General features: G+C 40.1%; 1 protein-coding gene across 1 annotated transcript; it reads left to right on the forward strand.

The window, feature by feature from the left end:
* Window positions 1-492: 492 nt before the first annotated feature.
* Window positions 493-22593, forward strand: SUDS3 (SDS3 homolog, SIN3A corepressor complex component). The gene is made up of 12 exons (XM_040576813.1): window positions 493-764; window positions 2291-2360; window positions 3362-3417; window positions 3835-3906; window positions 5426-5445; window positions 6004-6160; window positions 10283-10378; window positions 11912-11973; window positions 12884-12905; window positions 13627-13732; window positions 17760-17844; window positions 21094-22593. The coding sequence occupies exons 1-12, from the start codon at window positions 596-598 to the stop codon at window positions 21190-21192; spliced, it is 1014 nt and encodes a 337-aa protein (XP_040432747.1). The 5' UTR covers window positions 493-595; the 3' UTR covers window positions 21193-22593.
* The last annotated feature ends 1426 nt before the right edge of the window (window positions 22594-24019 follow it).

Here is a 24019-nt window from a genome sequence, read left to right on the forward strand (position 1 = left end):
AACTGGCCATGTATTTGATGCGGTTCCTGCATATGAGTCTCGCTTCTCGGTCCTTAATTTCATAGCAATGTCCAGTCAGGAGAATAACATCTCTGACCAACGCAAGATATTAATGGTGGGTTTGGATGTTAGTTTTATGAAAGCTGGCGTGGAGGAGCTGCTTCACGTGGGTGCGTGTGTGTGCTTGCAGTGCCGTGCTGGCCTTTGGACTAGAGCATGGAGAACAAGGAAACTGTTTGTCCATGGAAAAAACAGAGTGGGAAAGCCGTGCAGGTCCTTGGGCAGGCCCTCTCCGGCAGGACAGGGGATCTCTGTGGCAAAACCCAACCACACGGCTCCGGCGAGGCCAAACCCCCGCGGCGGGCGGCTGCCGCCGTGCCGGGGATTCGAACCCGCGACCTTGGCCACCGAGCCCCCTCCCTTAGGTGCCCTCCGCATTCGCCTGCACCGCCGCGCTGGGCGCTCAGGCAGCGGCGAGGGCAGGCCGGGAGGAAGCGGAAGTGGCGGCGGGGTCCTGGCGCGGTTGCCGAGCAGCCCGGCAGAGGCGGCAGGGCGGGCGGAGGTGCGGGCACGGTTCCCGCTGCGTCCCGGCGCCATGAGCGCGGCCGGGCTGGTGTCCGCCACGCCGCCGGTGTCCGCCACCCCGCCCGGGGCTCCGGCCCCCGCCATGCCCCCCGGGCCTGAGTACTACGAGGAGGAGGAGCTGGAGAGCGCCGAGGAGGAGGACGGCGAGCGGAGCGCTCGGGCCCGCGACTCGGACGAAGGTTGGGGGCGGCCCGGCCGGGCCGGGGCTGTGGTGGGCAGTGGGGGGCCAGGGGGAGGGGGAAGGGGCGAGTGGGCTGGGGGGAGAAGGGCTCTGAAACTGCAGGAAAACGCTGTGGAAATGAGGGGTCGGTGAGTCCGTGAAGTTTCCCGTGGGAGGATGGAAACGTGAGGAGAACTGGGGCTGCTGTGCGGGTGTGAGGAGGCAGAGAAGGGGAGCGCCGGGAGGGGGATTGGGGGGTTTGGGGTCACGGCTGGGGCAGGGGGAATGTGCTGGAGCCTGGTGGGGGGATTGCTGAGAGCTTGTGGGGTGCGGGGGCTCGGGGGAGGGTGGAGGTGAGGGAGGAGAATGTGGGGAATGAAGGCAGGGGGTGCAAGGAGGGGTTAGAGGGTTTGTGGGGGGATTGGGAAAGCAACGCAGAAGGGAAGCCAAAGTGAAACCCAGAGTGTCCTGGGGTCCAGGGTGCATAAAGTAATAAGTAGGGGGGGTGAAGAACAGCCCTGTGACAGTCCCAGGTGCTCTGTCAGCAAAACTCCTCCATCAGGTCTGTGTCTTTGTGAATGAGGAGCTGGAGCCAAGCCTGGAGAGCCTCAAAAAGAAAAAAAAAGCTGAAGGTGTTTCTCTGTAGCTTAAATCAAATCTTTCTTGTTTCCTTTTTTTTTTTTTTTTTTTTTTCCTTTTAGAGACTGACAGCCCTGCCCATACCTAGGGAATATCACTGCAGTTTAGGCTATGCAGCTGTACCCTTTCTATCACAACCCCAGCCCAGAGAAACTGACTTCTCCTTAGAGAGGAAAGGGTATTTATTCATTCTTGGCTACCCGAGTCTTACGGCTAATAAATGTGTAAAGAAGTAGCCAACAACTAGCAGCTCTGCACCGGTTTATTTTGTAGTTTATATTATCTCTCTATAAGGTCAGGGCTGTCTTTAGTAGTGCTGGTGTTTGCTGTGCATGAATGTCAGAATACTTCTGTGCAATGTGTAGCTGAGAAGTCGACTTCAGATCGTAGCAAGTAACTTATCTTTAGTGAGGCCTTTGTAGTAAACCATAACAGCATCTAGTCATAGTATCTTCTGCTTGGAGTGTTTCAGGTTGAGGTGCAGGGGCATTGTGAATCAGTTAGAGCTGTTTCAGTCATAGCCTTCCACAGAGGAGATTATTTCCTGGGTGAAACAATAGGAAGGACGCTGGGAAACGTTCTTTGGGGTCCTAGGGTTGTGTTACCGTCTCACTTTAGTATTTGTAAACACTAATGTTGAATCTTAAGTTAGGAAGAAATTACTAGAGTATCTTAAGTCGATGCCGCTTGAATGTGATGTAAGCTTTGTTGCAAATCTGCTGGAGGATTTATCTGGGATAACTTGCGGTTGCATAAAAGATGATTCAATTCTGAACTTATCTCTGCAGTTGCTTACTTGGTTATGTATTTGAGGTTAAATTGCCCGAGTGTGGGTTTTTTTAGTTGTTTACTATGTTTTTTTTAATGCTGCTTTAGTTTTAACATATTGTTCTTTACATCACTTAGATACTGAGGATGCCAGCGAGACTGACCTGGCAAAACATGAGGAAGAGGACTATGTAGAAATGAAAGAACAGTAAGTAACCTAATAAAAAGTAGTTCTGTTGTTGGGGAGCGGGGCAGGTGCGTGTCTTTTGCATAAGCTATGCAATGTTTTGGGCTAAGATTTGTGTTTTTAAGTTTCTACACCAACGTAATAGCTAATGGGTACATATTTCTTCTCAATTACTTTCTCAGTTCAAGGAACAAAGTGCTGTTTCGAACAAAGGTGCAGGTTCCTGGGAGCAGCTCAGTTTTCCTGCAATTGAATCCCTCTGCAGGCAGACCCTTTAAAGAAAACAAAGCATCTACTTGATACAAGCCATGCAAAAAGCAAGGTGTCTGTTCACATCCCTTAAGCAACAGAATGCCGGTCTTGTCCAGGAAGAGTGGCTTTTTGGAGACTTGAAATAGTTTCTCTTAATGTTTTGGAGCATTTAGTGTTCTTCCTTACTGGTGGAGATGGTTTTTTTTTTTATACAGTTGAGGAAGACTTGGCCTGTGTTAAACCACAGGTACGCGAGAAAGGAAATGAGAGTCTGCAACAGAACCAGGAATAGACTTTGCTTTTAGTTTTGTTCTTGTTTTTTTTCTTTTGGTGTGTGTGGTGGAGAATTTTTTTTTTTTTTAAATAGATGACGTCAAGGTCTGGAAATGCCTTCTCTTTTATATGTAGGAAACTTACACACCTCAAGATATGACAAAGGAGCAGAATGATTCTGTTGTAAAGTTTCTGGTGTCTGTAGATCTAAATGTCAAGACAGGTTTTCACTTAAAAAATAAGTCCTATTTTTGCTGAACTGTTACGGAAACAATTGTTTGCTTTGTAAAACTGATGGGGTTGCAGACTTTTTAGGCGGAATGAATGAATGATGATCTTTCATTCGAATGACAAATACTCTTCTACTTTCTTGTTTCCTGAAGTTCTTCTGAAAAGGTTTTAGTTCAGCGTAAACACGTTGTAACCAAAGGAGAGGGTGAAGTAAACCATGCCTGTTTGCTTTGTGACATAAAGTTGTGTGTGCTCGAACTTTGCAGGATGTATCAGGACAAACTGGCATCTCTTAAGAGGCAATTGCAACAATTGCAGGAAGGTAAGCTTCACAGTGGGTAGCTTTTTTTCTAAACAATTTTCAGCACTGTTTAAAACTACTGTTTGGTTGGAGAACAATTGCAGAGGTCATAGAAGGATGGGGATTTTTAGATTCTTCACTGGTGGAATATTGGCTCCCTGTTTTGCTGCTTATGGAGAAATATCAGCTACTTTCCATCCTTCTTCCCTCCACGTGCTTATAGTTGAGCCTCTGTGCAGTACGGAGAGCATTTCTTAAAAGCAGTCTTTTTGCTTTCTGAGAAAACAGGGAAAATGGTTATCAAAATAAGCCAGAACTGTAGTTTCCTGATTTCAGATGTTACTACTTGTACGTCAGGTAGCGTATTGCCCTTTGAGGAGCACTGAATACAAGGAATAATTAAAATTGCAGTTGAAATCCCCAATTTATTTCAACTAGGTACTCTTCAGGAATATCAGAAAAGAATGAAAAAGTTGGACCAGCAGTATAAAGAAAGGATACGAAATGCAGGTAAGCTGGATTTCTTTCAAAGATGATGCATGCACCATAAATGCACAATTTTTGTAACACCTGAAGCAAAATAATGGTAATTCTGCCCTTTAAAGAATGGGAACTTGCTGCAATGAAGGGTTGTTCCCTCTCTAAGGGTAGTGTGTAGGTTTTTCTGGGTACGTGAAGTGTGATGGATTTTTTCTTGATTTTTTTTTCCTTGATCAACGTTGTTTACTAAATGCCAATGAACAGTTCTAGTCTTCATTTCTTCGTTTGTGTGAAATAGAGCAAGTAAAAATGTTTCATATATCTGGCATCATGACTAACCCACAGTCTTCCACTTTGGTTTGTTCTTTCATGTAGCTTGCGTGAAACCTCCAGGTGTACCTCTTTGTACTTGCAGGAATAGAAAGTTAGGACTGCCTGTTTTCTCAAAGATCTTGTTGTGCCCTAGAACAGCGAATGCAGAGGGGTTGCTGCTGAAGGTGTTACTCAGTGCAGCCATGACACTGAGCGGGCTGCCTGTACTTGCTCTTCTGTGTCTCTGTTTCAGGAGCGCAGGCCCAAGTTAATTTTTAAAGAGCTTAGCTCTCAGCCCTTCTGGGTAGCCTTTATTGTGTTACTGCAGAGAAATGGCTTGGGAACCAGATTGATTTGCTTGCCTTCCTTCTTGTTCTCTTTCCAGTAGTTTGTAATCTTGGATACTGAAGCAGGGCCTCTTACAGAATCTGTTATATGGAAATAGGAAATGTAATTTTCTTTTAGAAAAGTTGGGTGAATTCTGTAACGCCTGGGCCATTATACTGGGAAATAAGACAGGCAGTGGCAGTTGTATGATGCCTAATATATTCCAACTCTTCAATAGGGCAAGCTATCTCCTTCTAAAAGTGCTTGGGATGGTAAAGGATTTGCTTGAAGAATTTAAGCTAGTTGAACTACTACTTGCTGACGGGAATCTGTCTTCTGAGATGAATTTCATGTTTGTTACAGTGGCATTCCAATAATATTGGGATGTTTTGATAAAATTAAGACTAAATGCAAACTTGCCAGCCAGAAATGCAAGGAGCGGTGCTGCAGCATCATATTTCTTCCACAGGAGGGCAGATTGTGATAACTTTGAACTTTATGATAAAAATCCGACTGCCTAGTATGACAGGATGGTCTTGTGTTTATCCTTCCCATGCTGAGGGTTGTTTTTTGTTCTTTTTTTTTTGAGAATGCAGATAACAAAGTAATGGTTACGATTTACCCACTGACCCATTTACTAATTTACTGATGGAATTAGTAGCTGATCTGAAAAGAATGGCTTACTGCTGTGTAAGCTTTGCAAATCTGCTTGACTATCTGTAGAAAACTTCAACTAACAATATATTTTTGTCGCTTTTCCATGGCTACATTATTTTCAGCATATAACTGCAAAGTGAGGGTAGAGGTGGGATGAGCACGTAAGCTTTTGTTGCAGTATCAAATGACTTAAAACGTTAAATAATTTTGTGCATCTTTCAAGATAATAAATTGAGTCTGTCTTGTCTTTCAGAATTGTTTCTCCAGCTGGAAGTAAGTACTCTTAATTTGTCAAAATACATGCTAACTGTATACAAGGACTTAAACCTGCAGTTTCATCAACTAGTACTTGTTTTCGCAGTTTTTTTCCTGTAGTGTTGTTACAGTTGAATATAGAATGCTGATGGTATTACCTCAAGTAATTTCCAGATTGCCATTAAAATAGAATTAAAAAAAAATAATCTTTTCTTGTACTGCTATACGGTGGTTTTGTATTTGATGGTTTAAAATGGTTGTTTAAGCTTGCTTGAGGTGATAAATGATAGTGATTCTTTAAAATCTGAAGAGCTTTCTGCTAGAGACTTGATAGGTATGCACCAGTAAAATTGGTTTAAAAAAATTAATTCTTTTGCTGATAATAGCTCTGCTTGCTTAGTCATATTTAGATGGTTTTCTGTTTGTTTTATTTAAATATTGATAAGCTGTAGAACTAGCTATAGCTTTGAACCGGAAAGCTAATCAAAGCACAGCAGTTGAAAGAAGGTGTTTCTAAATCATTGGTTTGGGACATTGGCTCCTCAGCTAACTGTTTTATCTTTTGGTTTGCATTAGACAGATCAGGTGGAAAAAAATTATGTCAAGGAAAAGAAGGCAGCAGCAAAGGAATTTGAAGATAAGAAAATTGAGCTTAAAGAAAACTTGATTGCGGAGTTGGAAGAGAAGAAGAAGATGATTGAGAATGAGAAGCTAACCATGGAATTAACAGGAGGTAAGAAACAAGATAGGCATTTGTCGCTTGTCTTCCCTGCTTCAGTACTGCTTAGAAAAAAAAAGATTTAAAAAAATAGCAGCGCTGATTTATACAGACAGCTAGTCTGGCTTTAAAACTTTCCAAATGTCAACAGATGTAGAACACGAATTGGTAGTCTTTTAGTGGGGAGTGCAGTTCATGATAAAATTCAGTGACCTGAATTACTAACAGATAAATCAACATAGTGTCAGCGAAGGAACAGAGTGGACAAGCTTTCTTATTTACTTTTTCTCCTTTCAAAATTGAAGAAACTGTTGAGAAACTTTGGACTTTGTTGCACAGCTGCAGTCAGTCACTTGGGTCTGGAACATTATGCTAGGCTAGCAGCATGGTGCGTCTGTATCTGAGTGGTTCTCTCTCTTCTGTAGGTTTCTTTTTGGAATATTTGGGAATTCCTCTGGTGGTACCTGGTCATGGGGTTTTCCCTTCATGGTGCGTGTTGTAAAGCCTGTGATGTCTTTTTTACTACTGTCAGTTTAATACACTTTCATTGCTTAATTATGTGCCTTTACCAGAAGGGAGCTGTAAATCTTCCAAAATAGAAGGGTATGTAACTGTAAGTTAGCTCAAAACATTGTATACAAATTGATTTCCTATAATTAATGACCTTTACTGTTTGAATGAGTGGATTTTGCGTGTGTGTGGCCCAAATCCTTAAGGGTCCTTATCACTTCAGTAACGAGTAGCTTAGAGGTCTTTACTGATTCTGGAAAGCCGCAGGTAGTTGGCTTTGAAAGGACTGTGTCAGTCCTTCAGTTGTGTAGCAGAACCATAGCCAGGCTGGGGTTGGTATCCTCCCTACAGCTGGTTCAAGGCAGGAATTTACTTTGCCCAGCTAGTGTCCTGTATTTCAGACTATAGGAAGAATGCAGTGTTAATGTTAGCAGTAACATCATTTCCCTAAATTGTGATGGCAGTTGGAGTCAATGTAATTTAACTACTTTTGTAACTGAATTCTTCCGGTGAACACCTACCAGATGTTCATGTTTTTTCATTAGGCTGGTGTGAAATGTATTTTCGTGATACCTTACTCCATATGCAGGGAGAAGGGATTCTTTAGTCCCTGTGATCTGGCAATAAAACTACTGAGAAATAACGCAGTAATGACCTAATCAGTGGTACCAGGTTTTAAACTGTCCTTTTTCCTCCAGTAACAGATCTTTAAGAAGCTAAAGGCAGGCAAACAATAAGGGTTGAAGTGTGCTACTTAAAGCTGGTAAAATAGATGTCCGTTAGCTGCATTTCTGCCCAGACTCTGGAAAATGGACACTAAATGGACACATTTCTTTTACAAAGCCACTTGATGCCTCGGCCATGCTCTTGTCAATAATGGTCGTGGTGGAGTTATAGTGGTAATTAGCCTCTTTCACAGGTTGTGCTGCTGTGGTGCTGAACCCAAGGTCTGATTTGATTTCCTTACAAAAAACAACTCCTTCACTTTATGGACCAATAACGTTGGTTGTGTTGCTGAGGCCTGTCCATGAATTAGACCTTTTTTTGTCTTTTCCTAGTAGCTACACAAGTTATGTAAGCTGATAATTTAATTAGTGTTCAGAAGGGAGAAATAAAACCTGTTTGGACGTACTGGAGTGCTTTTGGCTTTGTACAAACTGTTAGTGCTAATCTGGTCTGGAAAACACCTTGTGCTGTGCTGCTTCCCCGATAGTGGTGTTTTGGTTTGTTAGTTTGTTCAGTAATGAAGTCTAGTCTGATCTTACAAGCTGTCTGTGTCTTAGTCTTATCTTACTGTTATCCCTTGCCTATGTTCGCCAACTACTAAGTTGGCATACAATGCTAATCTTGCAAGCAGATTTTCCTTAGGGAATCAGGATCTGACTAGATCTTAGCTCTGGAAAATCTGGGTACCAATGTCCTAAGAATCCGAAGGAATCCAATTTCTCTGTCGGTGGGACTGCTGTTAACATCAAGAAGGAGATTTGCAGAGTTGAAGGGAGACTGAGCAGGAGTAAAAAGTGGTATTCAGAAGTAATGTGTCCAGTTTGGGGACCGGATTAATTATCCTCAGGAAAGCCCCACCATTGTATGTCCCAAAGAGGTGAGATATTTCATCAGATACAACTCTGGGAGAAGGCACATAAATAACTGTGGAGAATCAATCCCTTCTGCGGTGCATGTGCTAGACCTCCCTCACCTCCTTCCGCCCAGACTAGCAGGAATGCAATCTGATTCCTTTAGAACTAGCAGATTTTGTTCTGAATGCATGCAGGAGGCCAAGAAATGAGATCCCTAGAGCCTGTGTGGACTTGGTGAATTTTAAAACCTATAGAAGCTCAGTGCATGCAAGAATGCAAGTTGGCAACCTGATGATGGTCTGGTTTGAGTGCTAGGACTCACCTGCAGTTTCTTTAGGTTCCAGCTGTTGTCTCCTGGAGCGTTGCATGGTGTGGGGCTCAGCTGTTCAGCCTCACGCAAGCCTGTATTTCAGGTTAAATCTGCTGGTACTTTAGCAGCTTTCTTTATAAAGTTTTCATGAATCTCTCAAGAATGTAGAAGCTCTTCATGTGTTTCGTGGTAAATGGAATACTTTCAAACTATTTTTTCCTGAAAACTTTCTTTGGTGCTAACTTGCAGCTGACTTATCACAATTTAATATACAGGATGCTAAGATAAAGAGAGAACAAAAATGATGTTTCTGCCTTATTCACATTTTAAGCAATACAAATCCCAACGCTGTGATGACTCATTTCAAATTTTTCTTTAAAAAAGGTGAAAAAGCCTTCTCGGCTTGGCTGCATATCACCTTGAGCAAGTGCTTCAAACTCCTCTTTTGAGGCTCTTGTAAATCAATCATAACAAATGTGAAGGATGGCTTCCATTCAGCACGGTAACTTATGTTTTTAGTGTCTGCAGAGCTATTAGTGTTCAGTGTTTTTCAGTCGGCTTTGAGTTGCAGAGAGGTTTCCTTTGGCATGCTCTTGGTGGGTGGCACTTCATTTTTTTATTTTTTTAATCTTTTATCATAATATCTTTTCCTTTGATGTGCGGAATGGCCATCCTTGTTCACCCTTGAGATAAGGAGAAAAGTAATTTGATGTGTTTTGAACACATCAGAACGTTGATGTATTGTTGCTCAAGGATGTAGCACCTAGAGGGAGCCACAGAAGCTTCATATACGTAAGTGCTATCTGGGATGTGATTCATGTGTACTTAAAGATAAGCAAATAATTCATAGCACATAGGAGAGGTGAAATGATGGTTTAGCATTTAAGATGTGGTCTCTTCCTTGCCAGTTCAAGGTATCCTCATAAATTAAGGAATATTTTGTGTGAGTTTCAGAGTAAAGCAGGGCAGTTAAGATGACCTGTAGATATTTGGACAAACTGCAATGCAGATAATGATGAGATGTTTCAATTTTAGACAGATTCTGGCTTTTTCCCCGGTGCAGCAGCTACAACTTATTTCCTAACAACTGTTGCTTTGGGAGTTATTAATTAAGTTCATTTTATAAAACATAATTTGAAACTTTTTTCGATCATCTGGATTTAAATCCTATTTGTGTTCAAAATTGTTCCACCAGACTTGTATCAGTCTCAGTCTTGAATGCATTTACTATCTGTATTGCTTGGACAAACCTATTTTTCCAGCTTGAAGGCACAAAAAAGAACAGTTGATATGTAGGTGATGTTTTGTGTGCTATTACCTATTCAAGTTCTGCTAGCAAAGACCTCTGTGAACCCTGCCTTTTAAGTGGTCTATTTACAAGCATATATTTGGCATTAGCATGAAAAAATATCCCTGAACCCTTGTGCTTCGTCATTGTACTTCAGTTACCTGCACCTGAAGGAGCTATTGAATGCCCCTGAAATAACTGTGCAACTTCCAGACAGCGAAAGCTGTAACCATGGCATCACAGCACTGATATTGAACAGTGACCTCGTATAAAAGAGACTTTGTATTCACTGTCAGCACTTCCAGCTTGAATGCTGGAAGCTATCATGAAAAAAATCCAATTCTCTGTGCAGGAGAGGAGACGTTTTCTGTGTGCTCTGTGTAGAAAGTTTCTGATTCTTATGTCTCTCCCTGTGGTCTTATCTGCTCTCCAACTTCATTACCCTACAGATTCTATGGAAGTGAAGCCTATCATGACGAGGAAACTGAGGCGACGACCAAATGATCCAGTTCCCATCCCAGACAAGAGGAGGAAACCTGCCCCTGATATCCTTTTACACAGTCGTTGGATGGCTTTTCTATTTGAAGCCAGAATTCTGCCTGCGAGGCAAAATGCATCAGTGTTGTTATGTATAGGAAAGAAAATGAGGTGAGGTGCTAGAATCTGATTTTCATCTAGGAAATACTGAAACACAACTTCTCCTGTATATTGTGTGATAAACTAATATAGTACAGCTAGTCCCTGGATATCCCTTACTAAGACAATATAATCACTTAAACTTCACAGTGCCATGAGATGACATAGGTGATTTTTTTTGTCAGCAAGATCAGTTTGAATTCCTCTGGTAATTTTTTCAGCTTGAAAAAGCTTGAACATTTTACCTAAATGTTGAAGCAATTGATTCCATAGATAGGAAATGGCTTTTTCCATGAGCCAAAGCTTTTCTCATTTCAAGATGTGACAAGACATTTGCCAGAAAGATCATATTTGTCATATCAAACTAGTTTTTCCATTTCTGATAAAGGCTTCAGATATCTGATACAGAAAGATGCATAGCAAAAGCAAGGAGTGCTAGATTTGTTCTTTGAATAATAAAAAGATGAAAATCCATCTTGTCTTCATATATCACAAGAAACAGTAAAACATGTATATGTAATCCTTCTCTCCTGCCTAGTTGCATGTTTTTTATAATTAAAATGTTCTTTGGCTTTTGGAAATATATGACAGCGGGCGCTTTCTCTGTTTGTATATTAAATTCACCTGGAAAGGGAGGCAATGATATTTGCTTTGCAGAGGTTTATTATTAGATTCCAGACTTGTTTGGCTTAGATTAAAGAAACTTATCTTGTGACTCCTGAGTGACTCACATTTTCTGAAGGCAATATCAAAACTTAAAATTCTAGGGTTCATGAAGGATAGTCGTGAGCATCTCCACTTTTAATTAACCTCTTTTTAGTTGGAGATTCTGTTCACTTTTTCTAAAAAAAAAAAAAAAAAATCTATTAGCACTCATATCTCACCTGAAATAAATGAGTTTCATAGCAAACGTGACCTATTAATTGAGCATGATAGAGCAGCCACAGTATGAAACTCTCTGCCTTTTGGCACTGGAGTAAAGATCCATCCCTCTCTCTCTCTGTTCCTCCTACAGAGTTGCAAACTGCTGACTTTCTTTTCCTAGATTTAGGTGAGATTCAGCTTAATTTTACAAAGCTTGGAGCGAGTCTGTTGTGTTTCAGCTTCCAGATTTTTCCTCTTGCATTGCTGTAGAGAACAACATTGAAAATGCTACTGATTGCCTATATGAAGTAAATGTCAGTGCACTAAAGGTTTTTCATTGATGGTTATATGTGAATAAATTAAAATGATTTGGCACTGTTTGTTGCTAACGATGAGACTGTGGAGATTGACTTGTTTTAATTCATATGACAAAGGAAAGCTTAGTGTAACACCCGTATTAAAATCTGATGAAGTTTTACAGAAACCTTCTGGCTTGTGTTCAGTGAAGTGAAATGTCATTGACTTGTAGTTTGTAGCTTTGCTTGTCAAGAGCTTATGGGAACCTTAATTCTGGATACCTCAGCTAAATTACCTGTTGACTGATGAGCAAATAATGGAGGACCTGAGAACCCTGAATAAGGTAGGGATTATGGCTTGATTTGTATTTATTTTGTAAAGAAAGCTAACGTTCTTCCCTGAAGAGCACAGAGCTGTCTGTCTGATGTTACTGTCTGACTCGTGGGACTGTTTCTCCCCAACAGACTTTCTAAAATAACACAATAAAAGATTCAGCAAGATGGTATCTCTTCCCTTCTATTGTAATAAGCTTAATTAACCTAATTAAAATGACTGTCATGTAAAAATGTTACCTTTTGTCAGAACCAAATGATAAGCTATGTTAAGGAGTGTTTCTCTTTTCTTCCTCATGACTGAACAGATGTTAACGCTGTTTTCTGTGGGATCACAGGCTGCCTCTGTTTCAGGCCTTTGTGGGCTTTCCTTTTTTTTTTTTCCCCCTCCCCAGTCTCGCAATACTTCCCCAGACTGGTTGGGGTGCAGTGTGTATGTTTATACTTGAATTTTTTCTAGATTTAATTTTCCTACTGCTTTCCTGCTAAATGGTTGGAGGCTTTTATGGTTTCTCATACTAGATGGCTATTCATTGAGGTTTTTGAAGATGGTAATGGAGCATGCCTATTGTGGCAGCTGTAGAGGTCTCTCTAATAATTTACATACTGTATTTGGTGTGCCCGAAAAAAAGTTGGATCATGTTCAAAGAATGAAGTGTGTGAGATGGATTTGGTTTTGGCTGGTTTTGGTGGACTATCTGAATGCTCTGAGAAAGCTCCATTTCTACACCTTTAGTATCATGAAACTCTTTATCTACACCTTTAAGTGTCTAGGGCATACTATTCTGGTTTTGTTATGCCACTTAACTGTACATTTAAAAATAAGAACCATATGGAAAGGAAGACCATCTTAAGTTATTACTATAGCCGTTCTTGGCTCGTGTCAGATCTGTAACACTTCTTTATTCTCTTTCCATGTAGCTTAAATCACCCAAGAGACCAGGTGAGTTAACGGTTGCATTGGAACTTGTTCACAACCATGTTGTTTTGAACAGAGATTTATATTGTAGACTTCTTCATTGTGTAATTCCTGACTCCACAATTTGACTGTATAAATGTTTTGACTGTAATTGCTGTTCTTTGGGTAGTTACTGTGGCAAACTGGGGTGCTGTGCGGAGTCCCTTCATCTCTTGTTGGGGATGGGAAAGCAGCAATATGCAGCTTTAGGTGCCTGAAACATTTGGGTGACGTGGGACAATTTGAATTGTCAGACAATTTAGCTGTGTTAAAAGATCTTTTCATAATATTCAGATGCACCTGGGCAGCTTAGCTGTTTGTATGGTAAATAAAGGTTTGAAAACTTAGGGTTTCAGCCTTTCTAGATGGGTCTGTACACATTATTTCAAGAAAGAGCAGTACTAACTTGCGTAAGTAATCCTGACCCTATTTTACTACTTTATTATAAATTAGAATTTAAAACAAATTGAGGACATATTGCCTTTCCCCTACCTATCAAAACTTCTTCAGATGTTTGATCTATTTCAGTAAATGTTATGATTTATATAAACAAGGTAGAGGTTGAATTATTCATCCCCATAGAGTGTATTTTCTGTTTTTCTTTTTTTCTGCTTAACATGACCTTATTAATTGCTATATTGAGTCAGAAGTGCTGCTGCATGGTGGACACAAGCTACTCTTTAACTGGTCTCTTTTCTGTTCTCAGCCTCTCCCTCCTCCCCTGAACACCTCCCAGCGACACCAGCAGAGTCTCCAGCACAGCGGTTTGAAGCCCGGATAGAAGATGGAAAACTCTACTATGATAAAAGATGGTGAGTCACAGTAAATTTCTGTTTTTAAGCAGTCTTAGCCTTGTTTTCTGTAGACACAGAGACTTCAAAGAGGAATTGCTTCTTTGAAAGAATTCGGGGACAAAACACCTTTGGGCAGGTATTAGCCATCTTCCTCCAAGGGTTAAGCACCATGACTTTGGTAAATGGTAAGTGATAACGGAGTGTTCAGGCCACACAGAGTTTCTGGAGTAACTACTGGCTTGACTCCATGATTTAGCTGTCCTTCTGTTCAATTTTGTGCACTGTGACACTTGGGAAACATTTTGTCAAACCTAATCTTATGTAAGAGAGCCACCAATGGATGCAGTTTGATGTAGCGGTGCAGCTTGTCAGCTAGGATACAGAAGCGCTGGGATCTCAGGTACAGCTGCTGCCCGCTGTGTTCACCGTCCTTGTGCTCTGGTTTGTAGCACACTAGCCCATCATTCCACAAGGTGGCAGAAGAAATGTTGTTTCACAATGAAAAATGTTTCTAAAACCAAATCCAAATAACCTTTAAAGATCAAATCCACACAAGAGAGGCAGCTTCGGAATTGCTGATTGGATTTATCACTGTAAGTTTTATGGTCATTTAGCTGCAGAAGCCTTAGAAAATGTGAAGAAAATATTAAAATTTTCACAGGAATCTTAGTAGCTCTTAATCGGAGACATGCAAAACTAGATAATCAAGGGAACAGCCTGGTATTCCTTAACCAGAAAGCAATTTCCAAGTAGTGTGCCTACTTTGGTGTTCTGGTGGCTCAAAATAACTAGTGTTGGGGTTGTAATCTTCTCACTGTCAATAATAAGTATGGAATTTGTTGTCTACACGGCAGTTCTCTTCTACAGCTTTTCCTTTTGGTAGTCTTAGGGTAGTGAAGTTTCATCAAGGGTTCAATGTATACAGCTCTGATAAAAACAGCTGCCTGCAGCTTAAACTTCCTTGAAGCATAAACCAGACATGAACGGGCTACTTGTTCCTTCACGAATGTATTAAGTTCCTTTTTTTTCTTGTGTAAAGCTACTGTCCTCCAGGATATATTTGGAAGAATAAACTGTTCCTTAGGATTTTCAACCATGCAGATGACTGTAGTGTTGTATAACAAGAAAAATAAGATGGAGTTTGGTATAATCAGTCAGTAAAACTCTTACCAAGTTTAAACTTGGGAGCCCAGATGAATCTCAAAGGCACAGTCTCTCTGAAAGGTGTCCAGTTGGGATGAAAAACGTTAACAGATACAATTGGATTCAGCAAGATGAAAGTCACAGGGGCCTCACCGTCAGGAATCTTAGTTGTTGCTGTCCCCTCTTCTTTATTCTTATATGCAGGTTTAAGATAAGTGTTTTATGGTTTCTGACTGTAATGATCCTGCTTTTAGATTTTGATTGATAGTAATAGTACTTCTGCAAAGCAGCTGGTATTTTAAAGTAATGAAGAAACTTTTGATAAGTGGGAGGGTAATTGTTTCTAAGGTGTATTAAGGCTGTAGCTGCTGGCATGTGCAGAAATAATAAATCTGACAGCTTGGGAGTGACTTTCTCTGTTTCCTGACAGTAGCTATGAAGGACCATTACCTAAAGTAGTGGCCTCCTTAAGGTCTTGTAGAGGTATTTCAAAAACATATCTCCAAAGCGGAGGCTTAGTGTAGGGAATTTCGGAATGTGAAATTAGACTTCAGGATTTTTTTTATTCTCAGTCTTTGTTCCGCACCGCCACCAGACCCTAAAATGCAGTTCTCTATAAAACAGCCATCTTCTTTTTGCTTTTAGCTTTGCCTGCATACAATAGTACAGTGATTTTTTTTTTCAATCTTCTAATGGACATGCAGCTGAAAATCTCAGCCTTTCAGCAAAATATTTTGTAGCAGAAAGTGGAATTATTTCTGCTTGCCTTGCTTGTCATAGTGGTGTGGTTTACTTACTGCAAAAGTAAGGGGTGTCTGGCAGTCCTCATTCTCTCTTGAAAGACAACTTAAATTCCACTGTATTTTTAGTCTCATCTATTTTCCTGTTAAGTTCTACCCCTCTGTTCCCCTGTGGGTGCATAAACGCTGCAAAAGGCTGAGATGTGAATGTGTTGCTGAGGTACACAAGGTTACTTTGGTTGACCTGCCTCTCTGTATGTGTGGGGCTTGAGGCTGTTTGAGACCTACTCAATGAAAAAGTGTTGGATTTACCTTATCTTACCTTTTCTGTGCATAATTAACATAAATTTCCTGATGGATGGCAACTTGTGAAGTAAAATCCAGAGCCTGGAGCCAATTGCATGTGTGTCATTAGCTTTGCAATTCATTGATAATTAAAAATTTGAAACAGCTTTGAGTGAAACCGATTTCATCATCTGTGCCTGCGCTGATCTCACTCAAGAGTTCTCTTTGGTGGTGGTGTCTTCTGCACTCTGAAGCTCGTGCACTGGTAGTATCAAGATGATCAGTTCTCCTTGCTTAAGCACTCACAACATGTCATAGTAGAAATACCAGTCCATCAGTGTCCTATACATTATCAGAGCAAGGTCTAGTTTGTAGTAGCTTATATGGTTTCCCTTACATCGATTAATGATAATCAATAAATAGATTAACTGGGATTTTTGGCTTGTATCATTGCTGCTATTGCATTGCCTTGGAACCTGCTGATACCCTTTCTGTTAAAATGAGGGAAAAAGAAGAATGGTTGGGCGCAAGTGTCTAAACGTTGGAGAAATGTTTTTCTTATGTTTTTTTGGTTGTTTTTTTTTTTTTTTTTTTTTAATTCTCTCACCCAGCCCTTTGATAGTTAGTACTTTTGGGATGCCGAAAGCCACCGCTATCATTTTGTTCCTGGCAAGCAGTTTGAAAATTCTGAGTACATGAGCCAGTAGGAAGAGATTATGGAATAGACTATTGGAAGACTTCCATATTTACAGTATGGTTATTGTAGAAATAACTGCGAAGATTATGCAAATGCATGTATTTTGACAAGTGGCTGTCAGCCCATCAGGCTGTGGGGAGTTGCATGCTGGTGAGTCTGCAGCTTGGATTTCCCTGATAAATATGAAGCACATCATGATTAGGTTGAAGGCTGAAATACAGATATGCTTTCATAACTAAAGCATTTTGGTGCTCTCTTGACTAAGATAATTTACTTGCAAATAATGTTTCAGTGTAACTGGTTTTACCTACAGAACTCTTGTAAGCAAAATAAACAGAAGCAGAATTTTGTCTAGCATACTTTGCAGCCCTTACCAGAAACGTGGTGTGGGTGAAGAAGGCAAGACCATGAAACCAAGTAATTTGGCTATGAATTTTGAAGGCTTTTTACTTTTTCTTAGGGCATTTTGTATAAAACACATACAGTACGATTAAAATGTGATGTAAAAGTTAAAAATATGCTTAGATACTTTGTGCTTATTGTGGGCAAATATAGCTTCTTACAGAGTCACACCTATCACTTTGATATAATCTTCAATGTGTTCACAAAATAAGACTATTAGAAATTTGAGGTCTCTGTTTAAACAATAGACTGCACAGTTGGATTGAATACACTTCAAATTTGTTGTTGCGCTAGTGTTCTAGTAATTTTTTATTGGGGCATGTAAATAAACCTTTAGCAGCTGATTTGGTTTGTCAGATTTTATCAGGCATAATATGGAGTTGCTGTCTAAAATCCATCCTGTGTCTGAAGTGTGAAAAGCTAGTTTGATTAACTCTAAGCATGGGCTTATTGTGAATCAGTGTCCCATCTCGTGTCTTGGTGCTCTGCCTCTTTCAGATATTAAATCTGTTTTTAGTAATCTGCTTTGAGAATTGAATTCAAATGGAGAGTGCTTCGTGCATTCTGAAGCTGCATTTAAATGCAAGTGCGTGTGGAGGATCAGATCACAGCTATGCCCCAAAGATAGGGAAAGTGGTGTGGAAAGAAAAAAAAACTTTGTATTTATTATCTTCAAATACTTTTAGAATCCTGTCTTTATCCATCTTACTGTTGTTTACCTTCTCAGTCTCCGGACAGTTAAGGGTTCAATGTATTGTCTGTTGTTTTATTTTTGCAGGTATCACAAGAGCCAGGCCATTTACCTGGAGTCTAAAGAGAACACTAAGATCAGCTGTGTCATCAGTTCTGTGGGCGCCAACGAGGTAGGTGGCTGCTCCGGGATTCATGGGTCGGTTCAGGCAGGTAGACAGCAGTTTACTAGGGCCTAAGAGCAAGTACTACTTTCAGAGAAGATGTAGTCGTTTGGTGTCTAAAGAAGCTGAATATAAGATGAAACTGAATTAAGATCTCATCCTGGGGTAGAACTGAGATGGGAAGAGCCTTGCTGTTGCTCTCTGAAAGGTGATCCTACATTTTGCAAATAGTAGTTTGGCAGGCAGGAAAACGGGCAGAACTGAGATGTTGCATCTCCTTGGTGCTGCACTGACAAATTCCATTTCTGTTACTTAAAGCACATATTTACAGCTCCTATTAATGCAAAATAAAAATAAACCCCATTTGGAAACCAGGAGAGGATAAGGAAAAACTTTGTCACCAAATTGACTTCCTATAAGGGGAGAAAATTCTTCCTGCTAACATGAGTATTTATGCTGTGAAGTAAGCTGGCATCGTTCATCACCTACACGGGAGATGGAGGGGGTGAATCATTTGTCAGAGACAATTTCCTGTTGGCTAATGATTAAGACTTAGAGAAGCAGGTCAAGAGAGAGTTGTGTGCTGAAGATTGATGTGAATCTCATTGCAATATAATCTTACTGTTTGAGCAGTCCATTAGTTGGGCATCGGGAGCACTTTATTCTTTGCAGATTCCAAACACTTCAAGGAAAGAAATAGTAGACTTGAATGCACTTCTCTTCAATCAGACAATAAAGTAGCTTTAATTTGCTTTGGCAGTTAAGGGAAAACACTTTGGTCTCAACAAAATGAGTTGCATATGGGATATGCTTTGTATCACAACTGTTTTCCTTGCTCTGTTATGCTCAATGGTTGTTTATTTAGATGTAGTAGTGTGCTAACAGATGTGGTACGAAGATAGTGCTGCTAATTTGATTGGAGTTATTGCTATTAACTTATAAAAATAAAACTCGTAATCTTTTGGAAACAGCTTACCTGAAACCTGAGGAAAATGCAATTTCTTAGTTAGTCACTTAAAAAGTGAAATTTCTTTTGTTTCCTTTTTCTGAGGAAGGTTTGGGAGAAGGCATGGCAGTTAATTTCCCTGTGATGGGTCTCTGCAACAATGTAAAGGCAGGGGAGATGAGAAAAAAATACTGAAATGAGGGAGTGTTCTTAAGAGTGCACTATGCAGCTCTGATTACATCACTCATTTTCGTTTTGCAATTGTTTTTTGAATCTTTCTGGGCTCTGTATAAATTTAGAAGCTAGAAGGCAAATCTGGATTTGAGATCTCCAGTTGTAGACCAGAGTTATAACTTGAGAGCATTTCTAAAGGAAGTCAAGTCAATTCAAAGGAACTTTACTGAAGGTAAAGGCACGGAGTGTCTCCCCAACAGCACTTCCATTAAAGTTCAAAGTGGAAAAAAAAAGTCTTAACTAAGGAACGTAATATTATGACATAAAATTGTGGCTGAAAAAAAAGAAGGAAGTAGTTAACAGCGTATCAGGCATCTTTATTCATACGAAGGTCTAAATTACTTTTCTTAAACTGGGTTTGAATTTTGGAATTGGCTGTGGGCCTCTCCAACAGTCTGAGCTATGACAATCCAACTTTAAAAAAATAAAAAAAATAAAAATAATCCCATGTGGTTTCTTTGGAAACTGAGTCAAATTACTGCATTGGTGGAAATCATTGGCCGAGCACATGGAACCGATTCAACGTTTGAATTTTTACAATGACCTCTTCAGTAGGTACAGAAAAGAGGTTTCTTCCCATGAGTATATTCAGCAATATCAGTTTATTGGAAGTTGGAAAAAGGAGTAAACTTGTTTTTCTTTACAGTTTAGGAATAAAAGAAATTATGGGATGGGTTTGGTTGTTTCTGTTTGCTATGTCCTTTCAGTTCTTTAAATTAATAGATGTTATCTTTTGATGGCAGAATACGTTGTATGTCTAAAACACTGGTTTTAAGTTCAGAATATGTCTTGATTCTTTTAGTTTTCTTAACTGTGTGGCACGTTTTAGGGTTAATAGTAATTTCAGTGTGTTCACTGAAAATGGAATTTTCATTTTCCTCCAAATGAAGCTTAACAAAAACTGATAACTTTAGCAAAAGTAGCGTGCCATTCCATCATGCTGTGATAGAATGCAAACTGTCCGTGTTTACTGTTCTATGCAGGCACTCAGCTTCTAGATGTACGAATCCTCTTGGTTAGCAAATCTTACCAAACACTTGAAAATGTTGCAATAGAGATGATTATCAGTAAAGGTAGATTCTAATTTCTCTGGGGAAATAACTGAAGTACAAATGCAGGCAAATATTAAATTTATATTCAGGGCTTCTCCTAGTAAGGTCAAATTGTAATTAAAATAACAACTGTATAAATCTACTATGCCAGGCTTGTAGCTAATACGATATCTAAAAAAACCAGTTTGGGATAAATAGCATTCGGGCACTGACTTTATAAGCCTTTTCAGTGGGAAATACTGGGCTTTTGTCCTAAAATATTCTAGTATTAAGAGCTGGAAAACTCGTATTTTCCATGCCTTTATTTAAACGTGTAAATGCATTAGAATAATAAAATGCAGAGGAGTCTTGTTCAGATTTGATTTTTTTAAAGTACAAGTATTTGGGTCTAAACTTCTTGAAAGTTACTTTATTTTTTTAAATTCTCTGAATGTCTGCTTCCATGGAAGCAATTTGTCCTTTGAAACATACTATATATCTGTAAGTTCTATGAATTCTTCCAGGCAGGTAGTTAAAAAAGAGGCCCTTTTATCTTCAGATACAGATTATTTAATACATTGTGAGAAATGCTTCACTGAACAAAATTAAGAGTAAGCTTTTCATTTGACTAATAGTTACTTGTGTCTGAACAAATCCCAGGATAGGTCATTTTTATGATCTGTGGATCTAGAGAGACTTATTCTTGATTAGGTAAAGCTTAATGCTGGAGTTCTGGTAAGAGCTGTAGCAGAAGCAAACTTTGCTTTCATGGTGATGCTTGGGGAAAGTAATTACTCTTGATGACTGTTTTGAGTGGAAAGTTAAATTGGTAAAGTGTTACTTGGTTTTCTACTGAGGTTGCAGATGCCTGATGTGGGGAGGGAAAATGAATTAAGTTGAATCATCTGTGCACTCTGAGTAACAGAGATCCTTATTGTTAGATCTGAACACCTGGAGTTATTTGGCTGCATATTACTTACTGTGGGATTTTTTCCCTTTTTCTCCCCAATGTTTTCCCCCTTGCCCCTCTCTCTCTCCTTTATGCAGATCTGGGTGAGGAAAACCAGTGACAGCACAAAGATGCGAATCTATTTGGGACAGCTGCAGCGAGGTGTTTTTGTGATTCGTCGACGATCAGCTGCATGACTGTATGCTCTTCCTTGCTCTTTTTTTTTTTTAATTAAAACCAATAGACAAACATCTAATGGGGAATGGCGGTCTGTTCACTCTCATCTTAGCAACAGAGAACACTGTCATGACCTCTTATGAGACACTTTGTGGCTGGCCACGTTATCCACAGTAGTCCTAAAATCTTGAGTGATACCCAAGCACTGCCCTGGACTATTTCTGGACTTTGCATCAGGCTTCTGTATGTTTTCTTTATATTCTGGGTGACTATTTAAGAAGACTTTGCATCATACTTTTTTTCACCATTGTTTTATGGTGCATAGATTGGACTTGTATGTTGAAGACAGTGTAACATTTCTGTTTTGAATCAGACCAATGGAAGAAACTTTGCTTGTCAAGACCTGAGGTGGCTTGTTTTTTTTTTATTGTTTTCCTGCAAGGCTCAGGATGTTGAGCAAAAGGAGACTAATCCTGTCAGGTTCGGTTGCAGCTGAGATGCATCTGTAGTATCTGGTAAATAACATCAGCTTTATGGGATGAACTGGTTAAAGACTCGAGTGCTGAGGCTTTTTTGGGAAAGTCTGATCAGTTTAGAAACTGCTGAAAATCCAGTTGGTTTTAATGTAGTTAAGCAGTCACATGTGGCTAATCTGAAGCTTCCGTTTCTCTTCACATTAAAACACCCTTCAATGAACCTGCAGAGAGTATGTCTATACTGCTATAGTAGATTTCCTGAAATAGTCAGATGAGCATAAAACAAAGGATTGATTAACTGGGCTTTGCACGTAGCAAGACTATAGAAACAATATGTGAGTATAGCCATTTGTACATGTAGAGAAATGAAGGATAAATACCAGTTTCTTCACTGATGCCTTGAGAGTAGTGGGTTGTGCTGAAATGATGCTGACAGAAGATACTGGATCTGTGGTGTCCTCCAAAGAAGTCTGGTACGGAGTGGATAGCTGTATTGACATGCTCTTAGTGTATACCTGAAACCTTCATTCCCTAAAACATCTTACAAAGGTTTCCCTTTGAAGGGTGTTTTAATTACTGGAGATAACACTGGATTTCTACACTTACCCTCCAAAAACACAAGAGTTAAAATGTTCAAGTGTTTATATGATGAATGTACTCCCTTCCAAGGTGTTTAAAGATCTGCCTCTGATGGCTGAAACCACCAGTACCGTGTGTGACCGTATTGGCATGAACTCTACAGCACCCTGGCAGCACTGTCAGATCTCTCCCTTCTGTGCAAATCAATTTTGTGTTCCTTCTTTCGATTACTGGACAAAAAGTTGTAATTTCTGCCTTTCTCTATCTGTTACTTTGTGAGGCATCTTTTTGGTTTTGTTTTTCAACTGCATTCTCGTTCAGCATCAGTCTAGCCTTTTTCGTATCTGGATAAATGACTGTTTTAAACGTCTGTTTCCATTTCTTTTACTTGCTGCAGTTGGGTGGCAGTCACATCCCAGTAACTAATGCACATACGTGGATCTGGAGCCGAGTGTTACGGCTGAGCTTCTGATGCGTTGCCTGTTTGGCTGAAACACCTTATGTACTCTTACTGTGTTTAGAGTTTGAACTAGATGTGGAGCTGCGGTGGGGAAAGGAGGTGATGGTTGCCTCCCACCCCTGGAAAACGTGCCATCTTTGCTGCAGTTAGCCAGGTGGAAAGCAGCAGGCTGTATTGTGTCAGGTTAAAAGCATACTTAAGATAACTTAACATTCTCTGTGTGTGGCAGGTTTTTATAAGATGATGATGTACCAAACAGGATTTGTCACTGAGCCTTGAGATGATCATTGTAGTTCTTATAATAAAAAGCGTCAGGTAAATAGCAGGATTAATTTCCTGCTTATATCATTTTATTAATTCATATGTTTTGGGAAATAGCTGGAAACTTTGGAGCAGTTTTGGGAAGATGTCTCGCCAACCTGCTAACAGCAGGCAATCTCTCTACTGCTGTAATTTGTTACCTGTTTTAGGGTAACTTTAAAGGTATTGGTAGAGGCATAGACATGTAGCAGTTCCTCTTGGAGCCAGGTGTGATATAGGTGCACATCATATAAGCTTAATTACACAGCTTCGACACCGCAGCTCAATCTGAATCACCATCAGCTCACCATTTCTATCCCTAAGCAGGGGAGGGGGAAACAACAGCTGCTCTCACAGCCCAAAACTCGTCTTTCCAATAGCTGTGGCCTTAAATTGCAGGACTTGGGGTGGAGGGAGGACTTCTTGAGATTGCACCCTACCAAACCTCTTACTCTGTTCTGGCACTGATCTTGGATGTTCAGAAAGGAGGTATGATGTTCTTGGTAACTCCCTTCTGTTCCCTGTCCATTGTCAATTTCCCCACTGCCCCTGAATCAGCCTTTGAAAGGCTTATATCTGCTTTTGACAGCCCAGAGTGTGGTCTTATAGCCCTCTTTTTGCTAATGTTTAACTACTACATTGAAGGTATTTTGTTTTAAGGCTGCTTAATGCTTAGTTTCTAATTTTAATGAAATGAAAGTCTTTCTTACCATAGCTGATCATTGTAAAAAGTAAATTCTTCTCCTTTAAAAAAAAGTAAATTCTTCTCCTTTAACAAAGCAAATGAATATTGTATCATTTCTTTTTTTCAAGCAGGCTGTTCTGTAATGGCCTGTGCCATTTACAAAGCTGGAGATGATAAAAATGCGGTGTCTGATTGTGAACGCAGGGAAGCAGTACACTTTTTAATCCTAGAAGGGTGCTCAAAGTGTGTTGTGAGGATGAGCCATTTGGTCATCAAGTGTATAGACAGCTGTAGAAATGAGGATTTCCTGCCACTGGTTGGGAAAAAAAAAGACCAGTTACTCGAGG

Source organism: Cygnus olor, chromosome 17 (assembly GCF_009769625.2).
Source record: "Cygnus olor isolate bCygOlo1 chromosome 17, bCygOlo1.pri.v2, whole genome shotgun sequence".
Lineage (NCBI taxonomy): Eukaryota > Metazoa > Chordata > Aves > Anseriformes > Anatidae > Cygnus > Cygnus olor.

Bases quoted from the DNA above. Each gene is read 5' to 3' on its own strand.
- SUDS3 (XM_040576813.1), top strand. From the start codon at position 596: ATGAGCGCGGCCGGGCTGGTGTCCGCCACGCCGCCGGTGTCCGCCACC. The intron at 765-2,290 runs GTTGGGGGCGGC...TACATCACTTAG, and splicing joins GGCCCGCGACTCGGACGAAG to ATACTGAGGATGCCAGCGAG. The intron at 3,418-3,834 runs GTAAGCTTCACA...TATTTCAACTAG, and splicing joins ATTGCAACAATTGCAGGAAG to GTACTCTTCAGGAATATCAG.